Source organism: Salvelinus sp. IW2-2015, linkage group LG33, assembly GCF_002910315.2.
Source record: "Salvelinus sp. IW2-2015 linkage group LG33, ASM291031v2, whole genome shotgun sequence".
NCBI lineage: Eukaryota > Metazoa > Chordata > Actinopteri > Salmoniformes > Salmonidae > Salvelinus > Salvelinus sp. IW2-2015.
In genome coordinates, this window is record NC_036872.1 from 17,581,719 (window position 1) to 17,600,896 (window position 19,178).

Below are 19,178 nucleotides of genomic sequence, written 5' to 3' on the forward strand. Positions count from 1 at the left end.
AATACCAATGCGTTTGTATGTTTTATATGCAATTCCAATACCATCTGTAACAATATATAGAGCAACTCAAAAAGGTCTGTACAGCATGCAAGTATCAGTGATTCAGAGAATCATGGGTTAAATCATTTAAAGGCCACAGAATGAAAAGGTAGATGTCTATCTCTATATGGCCAGCAGTGAACAAGTCTGTCAAGTCATGGGCATTATCAGTTGATGGCAACAAAATCATGGGTTAACCTACAGTAAAGTCATGGGTTAACCTACAGTTAAGTCATGGGTTAACCTCACAGTAAAGTCAATGGAGTTAACCTACAGTTAAGTCATGGGTTAACCTACAGTTTAGTCATGGGTTAACCTACAGTAAAAATCATGGGTTAACCCTACAGTAAAGTAATGGTTAACCTACAGTAAAGTCATGGGTTAACCTACAGTTAAGTCATGGGTTAACCTACGTAAAATCATGTGTTTAACCTACAGTAAAGTCATGGGTTAACCCTACAGTAAAGTCATGGTGAACCTACAAGTAAAAGGTCATGGGTTAACCTACAGTAAAGTCATGGGTTAACCTACAGTAAAGTCATGCAACCTGTGGCAAGGCTAAAAGGTAACACCAAAAGGCGCAGAACTTGATCTTAATGAGTGAAACCTTACCTCATACAAGACATTGAATGGTGGTGGTAGGAGTATCTTTGAGTGTTGAGGATTTTGGCCTGCATGAGTGGCCCGTGACTGGTTTAATTAGAATTCTACTGAGTGTGTGTGGTAGTGAGCAGAGTGCTGAGCAGATTGCCCCCAAACCCCTCCCCCGACTAGCAGTGTCTCAGCATGCGCACTTCACAGCATCTCCACTCCCACAGCTAGGGTGTGAGGGTGACCGGCACTCTGGGTTACAGACCTGAGAGAGAGGGAGAGAGAGACACACAATTAGACCCAACCAAATCATGAGACAAAAAAAGAGAATTACTTGACACATTAGAATGAATTAACAAAAAAACTGAGCAAACTGGAATGCTATTTGGCCCTAAACAGAGTGTACACAGTGGCAGAATACCTGACCACTGTGACTGACCCAAACTTAAGGAAAACTTTGTCTATGTACAGACTCAGTGAGCATAGCCTTGCTATTGAGAAAGGTCCGTAGGTAGACCTGGCTCRCAATAGAAGACAGGCTATGTTCACACTGCCCACAAAATGAGGTAGAAACTGAGCTGCACTTCCTGACCTCCTGCCAAATGTACGAACATATTAGAGACATATATTTCCCTCAGATTACACAGATCCACAAAGAATTCGAAAACAAACCAAATTTTGATGAACTCCCATATCTACTGGGTGAAACACCAGCGTMCCYTCACAGCAGCAAGATGTGTGACCTGTTGCCACACGAAAAGGGKAACCAGTGAAGAACAAACACTATTTATGTTMATTTATTTTCAATATTTGCACATCYTTACAACACTGTATATAGACATAATATGACATTTTACATGTCTTTATTCTTTTGGAACTTCTGTGAGTGTAATGTTTACTGTTCATTTTTATTGTGTATTTCACTTTTGTTTATATCTACTTCACTTGCTTTGGCAATGTTAACATATGTTTTCCATGCCAATAAAGCCCTTGAATTGAATTGTGAATTGAGAGAGAAAGAGAGAGCAGGAGCGAGAGAGAGAGAGAAAGAGAGAGAGAAGGGTAGAGAGAGAGAGAGAGAGAATGGTAGAGAGAGAGAGCAGGGGAGTGAGTGAGAGAGCAGGGGAGTGAGTGAGAGAAAGAGAGAGAGAGCGAGAGCAGGGTAGAGAGAGAGAGTGAGCGAGCGAGAGCAGGGTATAGAGAGAGGTAGGGAGTGATATACAGCCAAAGAGGGAGGGCAGCCACTTGGTGCACTCTTGTGGTTCTTGCAGGAGCGTCACAGCTGCTTGCTCTCTGACAGTGTGGCATCGCTCTCATATAGCACACATCGAAAAGCGCTCCAGACAAACATTACAGTATGTATGATTGGACTTCTTTCAGAGGAATATGGGTTTGCATCCTTTTTAAAAAGTTTTTCTTAACTTCTTGAATTTGTCATTTTTCACTATCCTCTCCAGGGATGTATAAAACCAAGACAAAGTTAGCAAAAAAGGATTGTTTTCTGGGTTTTAATTTGGACATTTTGGATGCATTGCATTGACAAGACAACGTGTTGTCACCGGTGTTTGGAGACATAGGAGACAGACATACATGTTTGGATTATCTGGACACTTACCAGTGATACATGAAAGCTGTGAAACATGTCAGCGGGAGATTTACATTTGCTTGCAATGAACAAAAACGCAAAGGTGTGACATAGAGAGACCAAATTGTTGTGTGTTTGACTTTAAAAATGCTATTACAAAATGTCGTTTTTTACTCTTAATGCATGAAAAATCAATTTTACCTTTGTGTATGTCTTTTCTTATGAAGATGGATTTTAACTTGAGTAGCATAGTGCTCTACGCGGTCAACACCACTGTGACCCCTTTTCACAACAATACAGGACCCTACCATCCTGCAGCGGGACCCTGGAGTTTACTATTGCTGGTGATCATCATCATGACCATCGTGGTGGGCAACCTGCTGGTCATCATCGCTATAGCACGGACATCCCAGTTACAGACTATGACTAACATCTTCATCATGTCCCTGGCCTGTGCTGACCTCATCATGGGGGTCCTGGTGGTCCCTCTGGGGGCCACCATAGTGGTGACGGGGAACTGGCAGCTGAGTGACATCTCCTGCGAGCTCTGGACCTCCGTAGATGTGCTCTGTGTCACGGCCAGCATCGAGACTCTTTGCGTGATTGCAGTGGACCGCTATATTGCCATTACAAGGCCCCTCAGGCACAAGGTTCTGCTCAATAAGTGGCGCGCCCGACTAATAGTGTGTGTGGTGTGGATTGTGTCTGCTCTGATCTCTTTTGTGCCCATCATGAACCAGCTTTGGCGGGCAGAAGATGACCCGGAGGCCTTGGTGTGCTATCAGGACCCTGCCTGCTGTGACTTTATGACCAACAGCACTTTTGCCATTATATCCTCTGTAGTGTCATTCTACATCCCTTTGCTCATAATGATATTTGTCTATGTCAAAGTCTTCCTCATAGCCACACGACAGGTACAGCTCATAGACAAGACCCGGCTGCGCTTCCAGAGTGAATGGCCAGCGCCGACGACGACACAGCTGAGCAACCACAGTTGCAACATTTTGCCCTTGGGCTATGGTGGCAGCAGCAGCTGCACCAGCTCAACTCGKAAGAGGAGCTCCAGGCGAAGACCCTCACGGCTAACTGTTGTCAAGGAGCACAAGGCCCTCAAGACCTTGGGCATTATCATGGGCACCTTCACCCTCTGCTGGCTGCCTTTCTTTGTGGCTAACATCATCAACGTGTTTGACAGGAACGTGCCACCGGGAGAGATCTTCCGCCTGCTCAACTGGCTGGGCTATATCAACTCTGGCCTCAACCCCATAATCTACTGCAGGAGCCCTGAGTTCCGCACTGCTTTCAAGAACCTGCTGGGCTGCCCCTGGTTTTCCACCCCTCGATTAAACACCTTAGGTGTCTACAAGGAGAAGCGGACACGCTGCCCCTGCTTCCTGGGTTCGCCTGAGACAGGGGCAGCCAGCTCTTTCCAGAAGCCCCCTGCTGCTGCCAGGCCTGAGGGGGACGAGAGCCTGGCTAGCAGTCAGAGCAGCGACAAGAGTGAGGAGCCTTCCCCAGGACCCCCACACTCCAACGGCAACACACAGTTCAGTGAATTCTCCAAACCAGAAAATGAATTGTAAGTTTCCTATTATTATCATCTAAAATTTTGCACACTACATTTTCTCATTCCATGATAAATACTTTAAACAATGCATTAAAAAAATGAGGAGAGGGGGGTCATTGTTGGATAATTATGTTTAAATTTCACAGATAACTCAAATTTGCACTTATTAGCATTAACACTATTTGATTTGGRAGTGATAGATTATCTTGAGAAGACGCCATGGTCCATGTCTATACAAGCTTTTTGTTGTCATGCAAGGCGACMAACCTAATTCTCAATCCTCCAATATCAAAGGGAATTAAAAGAGATAACTGACATATATTTCACTTAAGTTTTACAGAGAAAATCCCTTTAGAAGTGAATTGAAAGATGACAGTTTTATGACAAAATATACAAGCATACTGTAAACCAAAGCAAGCACTGAACTTAAAGTTCCGCTTGTAAAATAAGGACCGACCAAATACAATGGGAACAAAATAAAATCAACAGAAGTACCAGAATTAACATTCCGTAAATGCTATAAATGTTTTACTTCAGCTTCAAAAAATGTTACTCCTAATTGTATTTACAAGTCTAGGCCAATTGATACCTGCTCTTTTCCCTTCATAATGTTGAAATACACTACCATAGGTTGATTAAGTAATTTATGTGTGTGTGTGTGTCATTGGTCAACCATTCAATACATCTCTGAATGGAAAATAATAATGAAACAACGCTAAGACATCAGGAGGGGAGTGTACTGCTGCAATCCAGAGGGCATGTTTAGGATCATGTCTGTAATTTAGCGGTATTCCTTTGGGAGAGGGGATACGTTTGGTAAATCAAACAATCTCTTTGAATCCTTCACTCARAGGTTTCGTAGAGCTCACTGGGCATGCATGTTCAATATATTTGGATATGTTCTGAATACACCAAGGTGCTGGAACAATGTAGGTCTAAAAATGAATGTACTCAATGCTTACATACTGAAAGATTAATATTACAACATTATAACGCAATGTGAAATGTAATATGCAAATGTTCATTGTGTAGATCCATATCAAAGTAATTAATTTCAAGACTAGATGAATTTATAATTGCTGCTACCGTATTATATGTATTATATGTKTGTATTATATTACCTGTAATCCATCTTTGAATGCGGCACATGACAACATTATACAAATTAATAACAGATTTCCAAGGGTTCTCTAAAAAACAAATCATTTCAAATCCCCATGTGTAATTTAGTGCTTCTTTAGCTGTTTACTCTACTATACCCTTAACCACCTCCTCTTGCTGTGTCTTGGAACCTTCAATACCAATTCATTATCCATTTAGAACCTAAAGGTTGATAAAATGGTAAGAAAACATACATCTTCAAATTAACATAGSTTTTTATGACAAAAAATATGCATTATAGTAAAGTACTCTACGTCAAAACTAAACCCAATTACAAGTCTCCAAAAGTGTGAATGTCTGATGCAGAGAAATATGAGCTGATGAACGTTTTAGCCGTTATAGAGTGGCTTCCCAATAGAGTGAGTTGAATGGTGTTTATGCCTCTGCTAGGGCCCCTCTGCAGCCTGTTCAACACCCGCCCACAGCTGATAACCCTTTATCACTGAGCCACAAGACTTCCGCTCACCGGGAGAGGCTGTTTACAAGACAAATAGCCATTGGGAGCACACATCAAAGCATGGTTTGTTTATGGTTGGACTGCTAAACATGTGTCTAACCAAACCAATCCAATTTGCAGAGAGTCACTTATACTATACAGATGCTGGGATCAGGTTACCTTTTTAATGACTACCAATTCAATCCATAACAAGTGCCTTCACTCACTTCTGACTTCTCACTGCATCAGTTTACAGTTGAAGGGTAGTAGGCTGTGTTATCTATACTGATCTTGTTCAGTGGGTTTCAGGGGCAGTTAGGAATCGTTATGAGTGCACATTCTTCTCACACATGCAAATATTGGATCTCAAGATTACTTTAAAAGCTCTATAGCTGACAACAGTCTAGTACTATGAATAGGCCAGTGASATGCAATATGTATATATTTTTATCTAAACAGTTAATTTGCAGTGTCACAATTGTTTCCGAAATGTTGCAATCCCTGAGCTCTTTAACAGATGCAATCAATTGGGCAGTAACGTAGGAACCATTTAAGAGCATATAAAAGTTTTCCTTAAAAGCAGCATAGCACATCCAGTAATTCAGCCTGAGTAAGAAGGCTATAGCTCACTGTACTACAGTGAGATCATTAGGTGTATCAGAAAAACTGGGCTGTGGCTTTGACAGTCTATTGAATGTGAATGATAACGTGTGAACTCCCTATTAGCCCCGGCAGGCAGGGGGCATAGGCTAGGACACAGCATAAATCAGGGACCTATGTCTGCTGCAGGTGGTGATCAGCCAGGGCTTAGAGCTTGGTGATAGCATTGTTGTCCTATGGTAATTTAGCATAAATCCTTCCCACAATGTTCTGGGAATTGTGCAGGATACCCAGCTAGCACATAACATTCTGAGAACCATATGTGTCTTAGGTGGGAATTTCAGTACTTCAGCATAACATTTTCTATAGGTTTCCTCATGGTTCTATTTAAAGTCATGTTCTCAGAACATTAAGAAAAGTTTCCATAAAAACCACTAGAAAACATTAGTAACATTCAAAGAACTTTCTAAGAATGTTATTTTAAAACATATACATTCTGTTCTCACCATCAACAAAACTCTCTCTATCCTCTATCTTGTTAAGTGTGTTCAGGTGGGTTGGCTGCGCCCACTAATTGGCCACACGTAATCTTAATGAGTGCTTGTTTCCTTTGAAATGGGGTCTGCTTGAATCAAAGTGAAAAATAGAGGACTCATCATAGATATAACCTGTTTTAGCATGGACATTGCCATTTCTATTAGACATTGCCATCATCCACCATTTTAAAGCAGTTAAGTAGTCAACTGGTTMGGGATTCCTATGGGTTTTAGCCTCAATGGCACTGCCCATGCCATCAAAMACGCTATAATGGCACAGATATAAAGATGAGTCCTCTATCTATCTCTGTGGTTTGACTAGACTAAAATAACATGATTTTTGAATGACTACCTCATCTCTGTACCCCACATATACAATTATCTCTAAGGTCCATCAGTCGAGCAGTACATTTCAAACACAGATTCAGCCACAAAGACCAGGGAGGTTTCCAATGCCTCACAAAGAAGGGCACCTATTGGTAGATAAAAAGCAGACATGCTTTCCKTTTGAGCATGGTGTAGTTATTAATTACACTTTGGAAGGTATATAAATACACACAGTCACTACAAAGATACAGGTATCCTTCCGAACTCAGTTGCCAGAAAGGAAGGAAACCGCTCAGGGATTTCATCATGAAGCCAATGGTGTTTTAAAATAGTTACAGACTTCAATGGCTGTGATTAGCTGTGATAGGAGAACTGAGGATGGATTAACAACATTGTAGTTACTCCACAATACTAACCTAAATGACAAAGAGAAAAGAAGGAAGCCTGTACAAAAGAAATATATTCCAAAACATGCATCCTGTTTGCAAGAAGGCACTAAAGCAATACTGCAAAGAATTTYCAGGGGTGTGAATACTTATGTAAATGAGATATTGTTGTATTTCATTTCCAATACATTTTCAAAATGTTCTAAAAACATGTTTTCARTATTATGGGGAATTGAGTGTAGAGAGTGAGACATTTTTTTTCTCCCATTTTGAATTCAGGTGGTAAAACAACAAAATGTAGAATAAGTCAAATATGAATACTTTCTGATGGCACTGTATGTTATGTTGGAATCTCACTGATGCCACACCACAATAAAAAAAGGAATGTGTTTGCATGATTAATGCCTATGAAAAATAATTTAAATGTGTCTTATCTGTGCTTGGAGTTCAAAACAGTTAACCCAAACTAAGCTAGCAGTGTTATTAAAGGTATTATTGAAACATGTTCTCAGAACMTTATTTAATTACCTTCAAATAACCTATAATTTATGTTCTCAGAACATCAATAAAGCTTCCCAGGAAAACTTTCAGGGAACCATAGTAAAACATTCTCAGAACCTCCCTGCAACCTAAAAATGTATGTTCCCAGAACAGGCGAAATGTTCACTTCCGTTCTCAGAAGGTTCAAAAAACGTTAAATTTTAACGGTCAGGAAACGTATGGCTTCATTCCCAGAACCAATGGGAAACTAAAAACTTATGTTCCCACAACTTCCAAGGAACTAAATGTGCTAGCAGGGTAATGACTATTGTCATATGTAGTCTTATGACTATTTGTTCATGACAAAATGCCCTAAATAGGGAATGGAGCTTTGTACAAATTACTGCTAATTCATTGTTCCAAACAAAGTCGATGCCACATGGGAAATTCATGATGGTAGTTAGATGTCCACATACTCTTGACCATGCAGTGTATTTTATAAATTATACATATCACATACATATCATAAATATCAAAGCTACCCTTCATTAAGAAATACATGGAATGTGACATCTTTAACTAAACCCTGTGTAATTTGTTCATTCTGTACAGTACAGTCTTTTTTACTAGCATGCATAGCAGCAAAATAATCAAATTACTGTAGCGAATGTCCTCAGAGTTTCTCATATCAAACTGTTTTTAGATCTAAAGAGGAACAGCTGCTACTGTTTTAGTCCTCATGATGCGGCAGCACTACAGCATCTTGTAATAGTTATCACATACTCATTCTCTTTCATAAGCAGTGGTATGCTCTGCAGTGGTCTGCTCGGTATGGGTCAGGGGAAATGTGATAAGACTGTAATGCAAGGGAAAACAGTAAATGATTGAAGAACACAACTTGTTCTATGCCAATATTTAAGAATGGCAGTGGGGTCTTTTTTTCAGAGAAAACTCAAGATAGATTTTTTTGTCAACACTTCACCTAACACAGATTATTAAAAATGTTCCACTCTTCGAAGCAAAATGCCAGGATTTGCTTTGAAGTAGATTTGAGAAAAGGCTTAGTCTTGAAATTAATAGAAATTCAACTAAAGATCATTCAAATTTAAAATGTGCCCTAATACTGTTTGGTTACACAAGGCCAACACAATCAAGATTGCAGGTTCAACCTCTTGAGCACTATTTCATTATCTTCAATTGAGCCATTCAGCAAAGAGTGAATGCCTATTTTGTTAACAATTCAGCCAGACTGAGATAGAACAGGACAATTCCTCCATGGGACAAAATGACTGTATAATAGAGAGAAGCCGTTATCACAAAAAATAACATGTGATCATCATATTAATTAAGCATCAATAGTGGAAGAGCCTCTATAAAAGCATGATAGAAGATAGGTTTGTTTTACAATGGCTTTGTAATCATTAGCTCAGTGGTACTAACTTTTGTGTTTGCCCTGGCACTAAAAGGTTYTATTCTAAATTACCAACTGACAGAGTCATGCAGCTTTCAGTGGAATAGCTTTGTGGGACATGCCTGGAACAGTAATGCCCATCTGATGGCTGATGAACTAAATTKTCTTTCTGTATACTACCAAGCAACTGAGACTGAGGCATGACCTCACCCCTTGGGGTGATCCAGGGCCAAATGCCTCAAGATATATTTATCCAAACACCATGTCCCTCAACAGAAACATGTAGTGTGTCAGACATTGTTATCAAATTCACCTCCCAAAATACAGCAAATTAAAGATTTCTAGAATTCTCATCATATGGATATTACATTAAATCCACAGAAGTCCTGGGTTAAGAAGTTGCTGTGCGGCACCTATATTCAGTTCAGTAATGGATTAAGTGCAATAACACTCACGAGGTGTCACAACAAGCAATGAAGGCCAACATGTTGTGGCAGTTTGAACTCAGACACAACTCTCTAATGGATATGTTCAGAGCAAATTGAATTGCACAGATTAGAGAGACATATTACACTGTATTTTCACCCTCTGAACTTGTGTTGTTGTTTCAGCTTCCACTTGTTTGGCATGGCAACTATATCAGGCAAGAAATAGCTTTTGGAGAGAATCCACCAAGAGGAGAGGCAGTGGAAATATGTCCATCTGCAGCCCAGCCTAATATACTGAGTGACTCAGAGTGCATGCCACAATTGTCMTATTACTCCAAATGACTGAGTAAACATTTKTACACACATTAGGTGACACCAGCACTATTTTCAACAGACATRGGTGATGTCCTGGCTTGAGTCCTAGATATAGAGCTACATGCTGAGTTTGTAATGCCACCCAGCAATGTGTAAAATCTAAATCCTTTCTCCCAGAGAGTGGAATGGAAGCTGTCTTATTATGAATAAACAGAAACATTGTACTCTGTTGTACATAATTTGTCAGTTAAACAGCATTTGTCATCATCATCGGTATCAACGGTAAAAAGTCCAGTCAATATTCAGAAAGGCTAGTCATTACAGTTCGTCTATGCATCTATTTCTCATAATGGTATCAATGAAATACACTGTACATACTTTTCAGTTATAGGCATGCAGGATGGCCACAGAAAATATGTGCAGCAATTAAGTTATATTTGTAAAACGAATAAAACAGGAAATTGATCTGTTGACAGATGAAAGCAAGCCTTTTCATTCTGGCACAAATAAATCACAATGTACAATCTTTAACACAATGGTCACTTTTTCAGATTACAGCAGGTGACAAAAATTGTATATAAAAAAAATGTCAGGACTCTATACAATTAGAAACTGCAGCAGTAGCGACTTACCCAGGAAATTACCTGAAATAGAGCTGTTTTCATGTACAGTCGACCATGACAGACCAAAAATGTTCCATTTAAATATGTGAGCACTGCCATCAACTGAGCACCACATGCTATATAAGTATTTTGTTGGATTAGGGAAGAGATATTACCTCAGAGAGCATGAAATTAGGAACAGGATCAGAGAGGCATGGTAATGACACTCTTCGACACTCATTGTCAAGGAGAGCTGAGTATCTGATCAAATCCRACAGCATCATAGAGCAGGCCTAAATGGTGTGGTTTTGGAGTTGAGTAAGTAGTTCAGTATGGGACACATCTTAAAATAGTGAGAGGAGGTTGAAGTCAATGTTTTACTGCACTGTCTGCAGCTGAATAAAGCAAAAAACAATAGGCAAGTAATTTAAATCAACTTAATCTCATTGATTGTTTCTTTCTAATTTACTGTAGTGTTGATAGTAATGCCCTGAGGCCTGGAAAGAAAAATCAATGTGTTGGAAGGTTCTTAATGGTGAGGAACCATGTGCTCCAGGTGGTTCTTAAGAAACTGCAAACAACTTGATTGAAATATTTTAGCGCCATCAATCATAGAAATCAACATATTTGGCACTTCCACTGTAATAGACAGGATTACAAAATAAACCCTTTGGCCCCATACCTGCCAGAGGCAAGACCTCAATTTCTGACCACAAAGTCCACCTTCGCCTGTTGARGTGTACTGTAAAAGAAAATACACTTAACTCAAATGATGGATGTCTCTGCCTGAGACTTTGGGATGAAGCGAAAGCCAAACTTGAACTAGGATTTAAACTACACAGGCAATTATTTCCCTCAGAAGACCAAGTGAAAGTACAGTACTTGCTTTATAAGGGCTAAGGGTACTTGAGTCGTATTTCATAAAATGTTTTCATTTTTCTGTAGATTTCTCTAGCAAAGCAATGGTGGGCATTGTTTATATTTTCCTGCATAGACATGTACTGTAAAACTGATAGGATCAGAATCTCTGGCATTTTGAAAAAAGGATTGGTTGGGTATGTTTGGGGGAAAGAGAACCCTAGAGTACACACTACCATGAAGTGATTGATGGGGATTGGATGGAAATGAATCAATCAGGAGAGATATGTTCAAAAGCTCAAACTCAAATAAGCAGTAAAACTGTTTCCCAGTTTGAAGTGAACCCAAATCCCACAATGTTCAATACATTTATGTAGGCTACACATTTCAACCTCCTCCCACCATGTCAGAGTAACCTCTCACAAAGGGCATTTGCCAAGTCAAACAAACACATCATCTCCTGATGAGACCGTTAGTTGGCCTTCATGTCTGGATTCTTTAACAGTAAAGGAGCATGTGTTTGGGATTTAATGGGAGGATGGGGTGAACAACAAGTCTGATATTGCAAATGAAATGTAAATGACAAATGACACGATCAAATAAGATGGTTGGATCAATTTCAGGGTTGGATCTCAATGCTTTGAATTCCATTCCATCATTTTGTTAAAAAATTTTTTTTCAAAAAAGGTGATGTCTTGAATATACAGTATCAATGCAAACATCTCTTAATCTTCTCCAAGGCTGGGAAAACAAAACACTTTTTATTATAGTCGATATTTCATCATTGATACAATAGCCACTTTCTGCTGGCTCTGAATTTGTCTTTATTATAACTATTACAGTTAAATGTGCTTAGTATATTTTGGCTAATATGGCATCAACATTCCTCAAAAGTAATTCTCTTGCAAACCGAAATGACATTCTTAGTACTCAGTGAATCATAGGCTTTAACAAAGTCTGGAATATGACAGTGTCAGAGAATATGAAGTATGACAGGAATACGACTCAATACAGTAAGCCCAAAAACTAATTTCTCCGTATTAACTCAGTTTCACATTACAGGAATTGGACGGGTGAAAAACTGACTTTCACAACTGACTGAGCAGAGATTGGAGTGGCTGAGATGAGACTGCACAAAGGAAAACCAAAGGAGATGGCAGACGAGCTGGTCCTGGTGAATATGGGCAAGGAAGATTGARTGATGTCAAAACCCTGAGAAGGAGAACTGGACTGGGCAGTTTGGGTTGGCTGGTCTGGACATTGGGAGTAGCWCCAGTTTAAAGGTGCTAATCACAAGACCTGAAGACCAACTGTGTTAACACACCACCCTGCCACATGTTTGTAGGCCTGAGACTGTGAGGATAGCTCACTGTTCACTGCAATACAGCATTAAATAAATCATCATCATTAACTGACTTATCCTGGCATTGGCTACCACCAACACGCTCACAGCATACTGTGTACAATAGGATAGACTCTTCCCTGACAACCAGAAAGGATTTCAGTAGCTCTTAGGACGTGACGCAGTAATACACAGTGTGTGATGTATGGTCAAAAGTGGGGAATCAGAATACATTTTGTACATTATCTAATGCTAAATTATTTATTTATTTATTATATCTCAACTTTATCTGTAAATGCAAAACTTGTCAACTTAATACAGGAATATTATGCCATATGTCTTTACTGTCCAGTAATGTCCATAGTGTAGCAACAGGTTTTCTATTCAGATGTCATATCGTCAACCTCTTCACTGCCAAATCAACCTAATTAAAAACTGCTACTGAAATATAAGTGTTCTGATCAAGGATATTAACATATTATTTTAGAAATAGTGATATGTAACTAAAATACATCATTTGCACTAAACAGTCAATTATGAATGTAAGGCAATGACTGCCAACTAATCCATGAAAACCTAAGATGATTTGGAGCATCAGCCACACTAAATTTACCAGGACACCTATCAGTGTGATGTAATTTCCAAAAAGAACATTAATTCAATATTGGTATGAACTAAGTCATTATGAATTCTGACAATTGGTACCTCTACAAACCTTTCACTAAACATATGACTGTACAACTGAAGTAAATGACAAGGTTTCCATGATCCTTCTCACTTTTATCAATGTGTGAGAGGGAGCAGAGAGAGAGASAGAAACAGAGAAAGAAAGAGAGTGAGTCAGTGAGTGAGTGAGACAGAGTTAGAGACAGAAAAAAGAGAGGCAGACAGACAGACAGACAGACAGACAGACAGACAGACAGACAGTGGAGGGCGAGTGAGAGGGAGAGAGAGAATTTTGGCTGTAGAGAAATATATGTAGTCTGTCTCTCACTCTAGGGGAATACGCCCGGGATCGCATAACGCTCACAGTAACTATGTGGGGTTGAAAACACTCATGCTACAAAAACATCCATATCTCCTCAACTCCTTGGGATGGAAACAATTATCCGGACCGGAGTTCAACTCGATTCCTATCAGGTAATTCCTGTTACAGTTGGGTTTTTTAAAAGTGGCAGGCCGGTAAAGCCTTCATTAATCATACACAACCTACTGTACTGGTCATCTACGAGGATAAACAACCCCTCACTGCTTTATAACCAGTGGCATGTATTCATGGATGCCAAGGGAGGCCAGGCTTCCGCAAAAAAATGAACCAATATATATTTTTTAAATATCTACAATAATTTATCTTTCGTCTCTGTGTTTCATAATTTTCTCAAGAGGCTGAATGTATCTCACAGGAGAGCAAGCGAGCGAAATAGCGTCCCTCTGTCTCTCTACGTGTAGGCCATCTATCTGATGCGGTTTGGTCCAAACGAATATGAGATTGTTGCCACCCATAGCATTYAAGGCCAGTGTGTCTTCTTATTGGTTATAGAGCAAACAACGCAATTATCACAACACATAGGTTGTAATATCGGGGGTGGGTCTCAATGAACAAGCGCAAGCAAATTACAGTTTGGTATGACAATGATGATGCAAAGGTCACATACCCACAAATGAAATCAATCATCCTACCCAGACCAGATAGTTATTGGCCGTGTCTGAATAGCCATAGCCCACTTGCATTATAAATAGTAGGCATTTTGGGTATGGGAAAAAATGTGTTTCATAGTATGTGAAATGTAAAAAAAATGTAGTGTGCTTTAAATGTCAGGATGTCATACTCTTCGGTTTTTCATCTAGTACAGTGGTTCCCAAACTTTTTATAGTCCTGTACCCCATCAAACATTCAACCTCCAGCTGCGTACCCCCTCTAGCACCAGGGTCAGCGCACTCTCAAATGTTGTTTTTTGCCATCATTGTAAGCCTGCCACACACACTATACGATACATTTATTAAACATAAGAATGAGTGTGAGTTTTTGTCACAACCCGGCTCGTGGGAAGTGACAAAGAGCTCTTATAGGACCAGGGCACAAATAATAATATAATAATAATCAATAATTTTGCTCTTTATTTAGCCATCTTACATATAAAAATGTATTTGTTAATCGACAATTGTGAATAAATTGGCTCATTTATTCCCCTCCTCTCCCCTGTAACTATTCCCCAGGTCGTTGCTGCAAATGAGAACGTGTTCTCAGTCAACTTACCTGGTAAAATAACGGTAAAATAAATAAAAAAATAAAAAATAACTCACCACAGGTTAATGAGAAGGGTGTGCTCGAAAGGACGCACATAACTCTGCAATGTTGGGTTGTATTGGAGAGAGTCTCAGTCTTAAATCATTTTCCACACAGTCTGTGCCTGTATTTAGTCTTCATGCTAGTGAGGGCCGAGAATCCACTCTCACATAGGTACGTGGTTGCAAAGGGCATCAGTGTCTTAACAGTGCGATTTGCCAAGGCAGGATACTCTGAGCGCAGCCCAATCCAGAAATCTGGCAGTGGCTTCTGATTAATGTCACGTATACTCCCTCTCRGGCCTCTAGGTCATCATGCTGCTGATTATCCCGCACACCTGTCACCATCGTCAAGCGCACCAGCGCCTCATGACACTCACCTGGACTCCATCACTGCCTTGATTACCTTCCCTATATCTGTCACTCCCCTTGGTTCTTTCCTCAGGTGTTATTGACTCTGTTTTCATGTCGGTGCGWTGTTTGTGTTTCGTGTTTATTGTTTTGTTTATTTATTAAAACACTCACTCCCTGAACTTGCTTCCCAACTCTCAGCGCACTCATTACAGAATAACACCTCACTTAAGGGAAGCATCGGGGAGTGTTATTTATTTTTGGTCAGTGTAAATGACGTTGGCAACCGCTACAGGCTCTCATGCCTCAACCAGATCGCCAGGCTCCTCTGCCTCAGCCGGCTCGTCAGGCTCTCATGCCTCAGCCAGATTAACAGGCGCCTCTGCCTCAGCCGGCTCGTCGGGCTTTCATGCTTTCACCGGCTCGTCGGGCTTTCATGCTTTCACCGGATCGCCAGGCTACCCTGCTTCCACCGGCTCGTCAGGCTCTCATGCCTCAGCCGGATCGCCAGGCTCCCCTGCCTCAGTTGGTCAGTCAGGTTCCCACGCCCCAGCCGGCTCGACAGGTTCCCGCGCCCCCAGCCGGCTCGAACATGGTCCCGCGCCTCAGCCGGCTCGACAGGTTCCCATGCCTCGTGACCTGTCTGTTCCTGATCCCCGGGTTCGTCCCCTTTGTCGGTGTCCTGCGGCTGGAGCTGCACATCGGGGAGGGGGTACTGTCACGTATACTCCCTCTCAGCGCACTCGTTACAATTAAATWAAATTTTCACAGAACCGCTTGTTGCCATTTCTCTCTTGTTCAGATATCGGTAAGTGGACTAGACGCAGGGCATGAAAGGGATAACGAATCCAGTTGTTTGTGTGATCCGTTTTGGGAAATACCTGCATAATTGCACACCCAACTCACTCAGGTGCTTCGCTATATCACATTTGATATTGTCCATAAGCTTGAGTTCATTTGCACACACAAATCATAAAATTATGTGTTGTCCTTGCTAATGCAGATAGAAAAGAGCTCCAACTTCTTAATCATAGCCTCAAATTTGACAATTGTTTGCAACAATTCTATTGCACTGACTCTATGCACACACACTGTCTAAGCTAGATTCCCTCAATCTCACACAAATTATCAAGGAACCTACTAGGTACAACCCTAAATCCGTAAACACGGGCACCCTTAAATATCATCCTGACCAACCTGCCCTCTAAATACACCTCTGTCTTCAACCAGGATCTCAGCGATCCTGCGTCCGTAATGGGTCCGCAGTCAAACAACCACCCCCATCACTGTCAAACGCTCCCTAAAACACTTCAGCGAGCAGGCTTCTGGCAGTCTCTATGGGGGTGCCACAGGGTTAAATTCTCGGGCCGACTCTTTTCTCTMTATATATCAATGATGTCGCTCTTGCTGCTGGTGATTCTCTGATCCACCTCTACGCAGACGACACCGTTCTGTATACTTCTGGCCCTTCTTTGGACACTGTGTTAACAAACCTCCAGACGAGCTTCAATGCCATACAACACTCCTTCCGTGGTCTCCAACTGCTGGTAAAACTAAATGCATGCTCTTAAACCGACTAGCATCACTACTCTAGACGGTTCTGACTTAGAATATGTGGAGATCTACAAATACCTAGGTGTCTGGTTAGACTGTAAACTCTCCTTCCAGACTCACATTAAGCATCTCCAATCCAAAATTATATCTGGAATCGGCTTTCTATTTTTCGCAACAATGCCTCCTTCACTCATGCTGCCAAACATACCCTCATAAAACGGACTATCTACCGATCCTTGACTTCAGCGATGTCATTTACAAAATAGCCTCCAACACTCTACTCAGCAATTTAGATGTAGTCTATCACAGTGCCATCCGTTTTGTCACCAAAACCCCATATACTACCCACCACTGCGACCTGTATGCTCTCGCTTCATATTCGTCACCAAACCCACTGGCTCCAGGCGTGTTGCCAACTCCTCAGTAAGGAAAGTAGCTATTGGCAGTCCTAAAAGTCGCTAGAAGTCGCTAAATGACGTCATCACCTAATTTGCATAATTGGCCATGTGCATGTAATTGTGATGGACGCTGTAGGAGAGAGGAATAACGTCTTGGGAGAGACAAAAATTGATTAAAAAACATCCTAAATATGTTTAGAACTACAAATGAACTTTCTTCTGTCGATTCTTGTTTTTTTTAATGTCACAATTCCAACCCTCCTCCTTTATCCAGGCTTGGGACTGGCAAAAGTGACCCAAAATAGACACTCTGTCACTCTGTTACTTAGTTTTTATTTTTTAAATWTTTTTTTTCTTAATTTGGTTTGGTTTTTAACCTTATGGTCCACTTAGGAGCCTACAACAAGTCACAGTAAAACATGAACATTTTTAACTAAATCATTTTTGTATTTTTTTTGTATACAATCTACATTAACAATCCAAATGGACCAAAAAGAGACAATACAAAAAACTGTCAATGGCAATGTGAGAAAATTATGGTAACTAGTCTGGCCCTAATTCAGGTCAATTGTTTTTTTTCAGACCCCCCTCCACACACACACAGGCTGTGCTGGCTCACAGAAAGAGTGGGTCATCGTCATTTTGGTCAAGGCTCTCTATGGCAGGTCCAGCAACTGAGGGAGAAAGCAGCTGGAAAGAAAGCAGCTGATGTGCCAAAAAGCTGCAAAACATTATCAGGCAGCTGGTGCTCATAGCAAGCCTCACCAGACAGCTTCAGTCCATATCGAATGTACAGGATGGAGTTAAGGGTCTGCAAGGACATCCGATTTCTAAGTTTGCTTTTTGCTTATTACCACACTCATCTGGCTGAATAKTCTCGACTTCAGCATTCGAGTGTGGCAAGGACAACACAGACACAGCAGCCGTGGCAAGTTCTTGAAACGGGTTGATATCAGCTGCATCCCTYAACTTCCAAATCTCACTCCAGAAGCCCAGTGTGTTTTTTGTCTCATTCAATTTACTAAGATGGATGGCACGCCATTGCTAGACAATCTTGTCTATCTCTGCAGGGGAGTAGCCAAGGAGCTTGGCTATTTTTTCTATTTCTCCAGGGCTCTTATTGTGCTTTAGAGTTTCCTCCACATTGAAAACTGACATGTACTGCAATGCTTCGATGTTGTCCGGCAGTCTCACCCTCAACTCATTAGTGAGGGAGATGGTGAAGGCTACACACCGCTTTCGGACATCGTTTTCATCCTTAGGCGCAAGGTGCAGCTCAGCTGCCTTTGACTRAAAAAGGTAACCAAGGTACGGTTTGGGACTGATGTATCCATCTATTGGCCCTTTGAGTACATCAACATTTGCCAGTGGATTCAGCACRCTGCTGCTCACAGACTTGATCAGGCTAACCAAGCTGTCAAGTAGCTTAATAGGATCTACTTGCTCTCCCTCAAAAGCCTTGATGGCAAACTGTACCTCACCCAGCACTGACTTCAAAAAAGTCAGATACAATATGTTTTGAGGATCACTGTACATGGAGTATAAAACGTCTGCCATGTAGCAGTGTTCACTGGACTTGGTGACTGCGAAATGCTGCCTAAGCTCCTCCCACTGGTCCAAAATGCATGAAACCGTGGGTTCAATGGAGAGCCAAAGTGTGACACACCTTGGTTATCTGTAAAGGTTTCTCCCCACAGTTGATGGTCTCATATATGGCCTTGTAGGCCTCCCTGCGCTTTGGAGACACTGAAAACCAGTTATAAGTCTCTCGTACCAAGTACTCCACACTACGGGGGATGGTGTCATTGGAAGCATMACTTACAGCAAGCTGCAGCGAGTGGCACACACAGCGAATAAGAACCAGATATTTGAGGCCATACTCCTCCTTCAGCACTTTATGGACCCCATTGTTAATCCCCGTCATA

General features: G+C 41.0%; 1 protein-coding gene across 4 annotated transcripts; it reads left to right on the top strand.

The window, feature by feature from the left end:
* The first annotated feature begins 1,871 nt into the window (after positions 1 to 1,871).
* LOC111958057 (beta-1 adrenergic receptor-like) lies at positions 1,872 to 13,432 on the top strand. Of its 4 annotated transcripts, none has more exons than XM_023979235.2 (3): positions 1,872 to 2,318; positions 2,443 to 3,794; positions 5,334 to 12,362. In XM_023979235.2, exons 1-3 carry the CDS (start codon positions 2,271 to 2,273, stop codon positions 5,485 to 5,487), a joined length of 1,554 nt encoding a protein of 517 aa, XP_023835003.1. In that variant the 5' UTR covers positions 1,872 to 2,270; the 3' UTR covers positions 5,488 to 12,362. The 4 variants fall into 4 exon arrangements, with proteins under 4 accessions (XP_023835003.1, XP_023835004.1, XP_023835007.1 ...); XM_023979236.2 differs by having other exon boundaries at positions 1,872 to 1,985; XM_023979239.2 differs by lacking the exon at positions 5,334 to 12,362 and adding an exon at positions 12,372 to 13,432 and having other exon boundaries at positions 1,872 to 3,794.
* Positions 13,433 to 19,178: the final 5,746 nt, after the last annotated feature.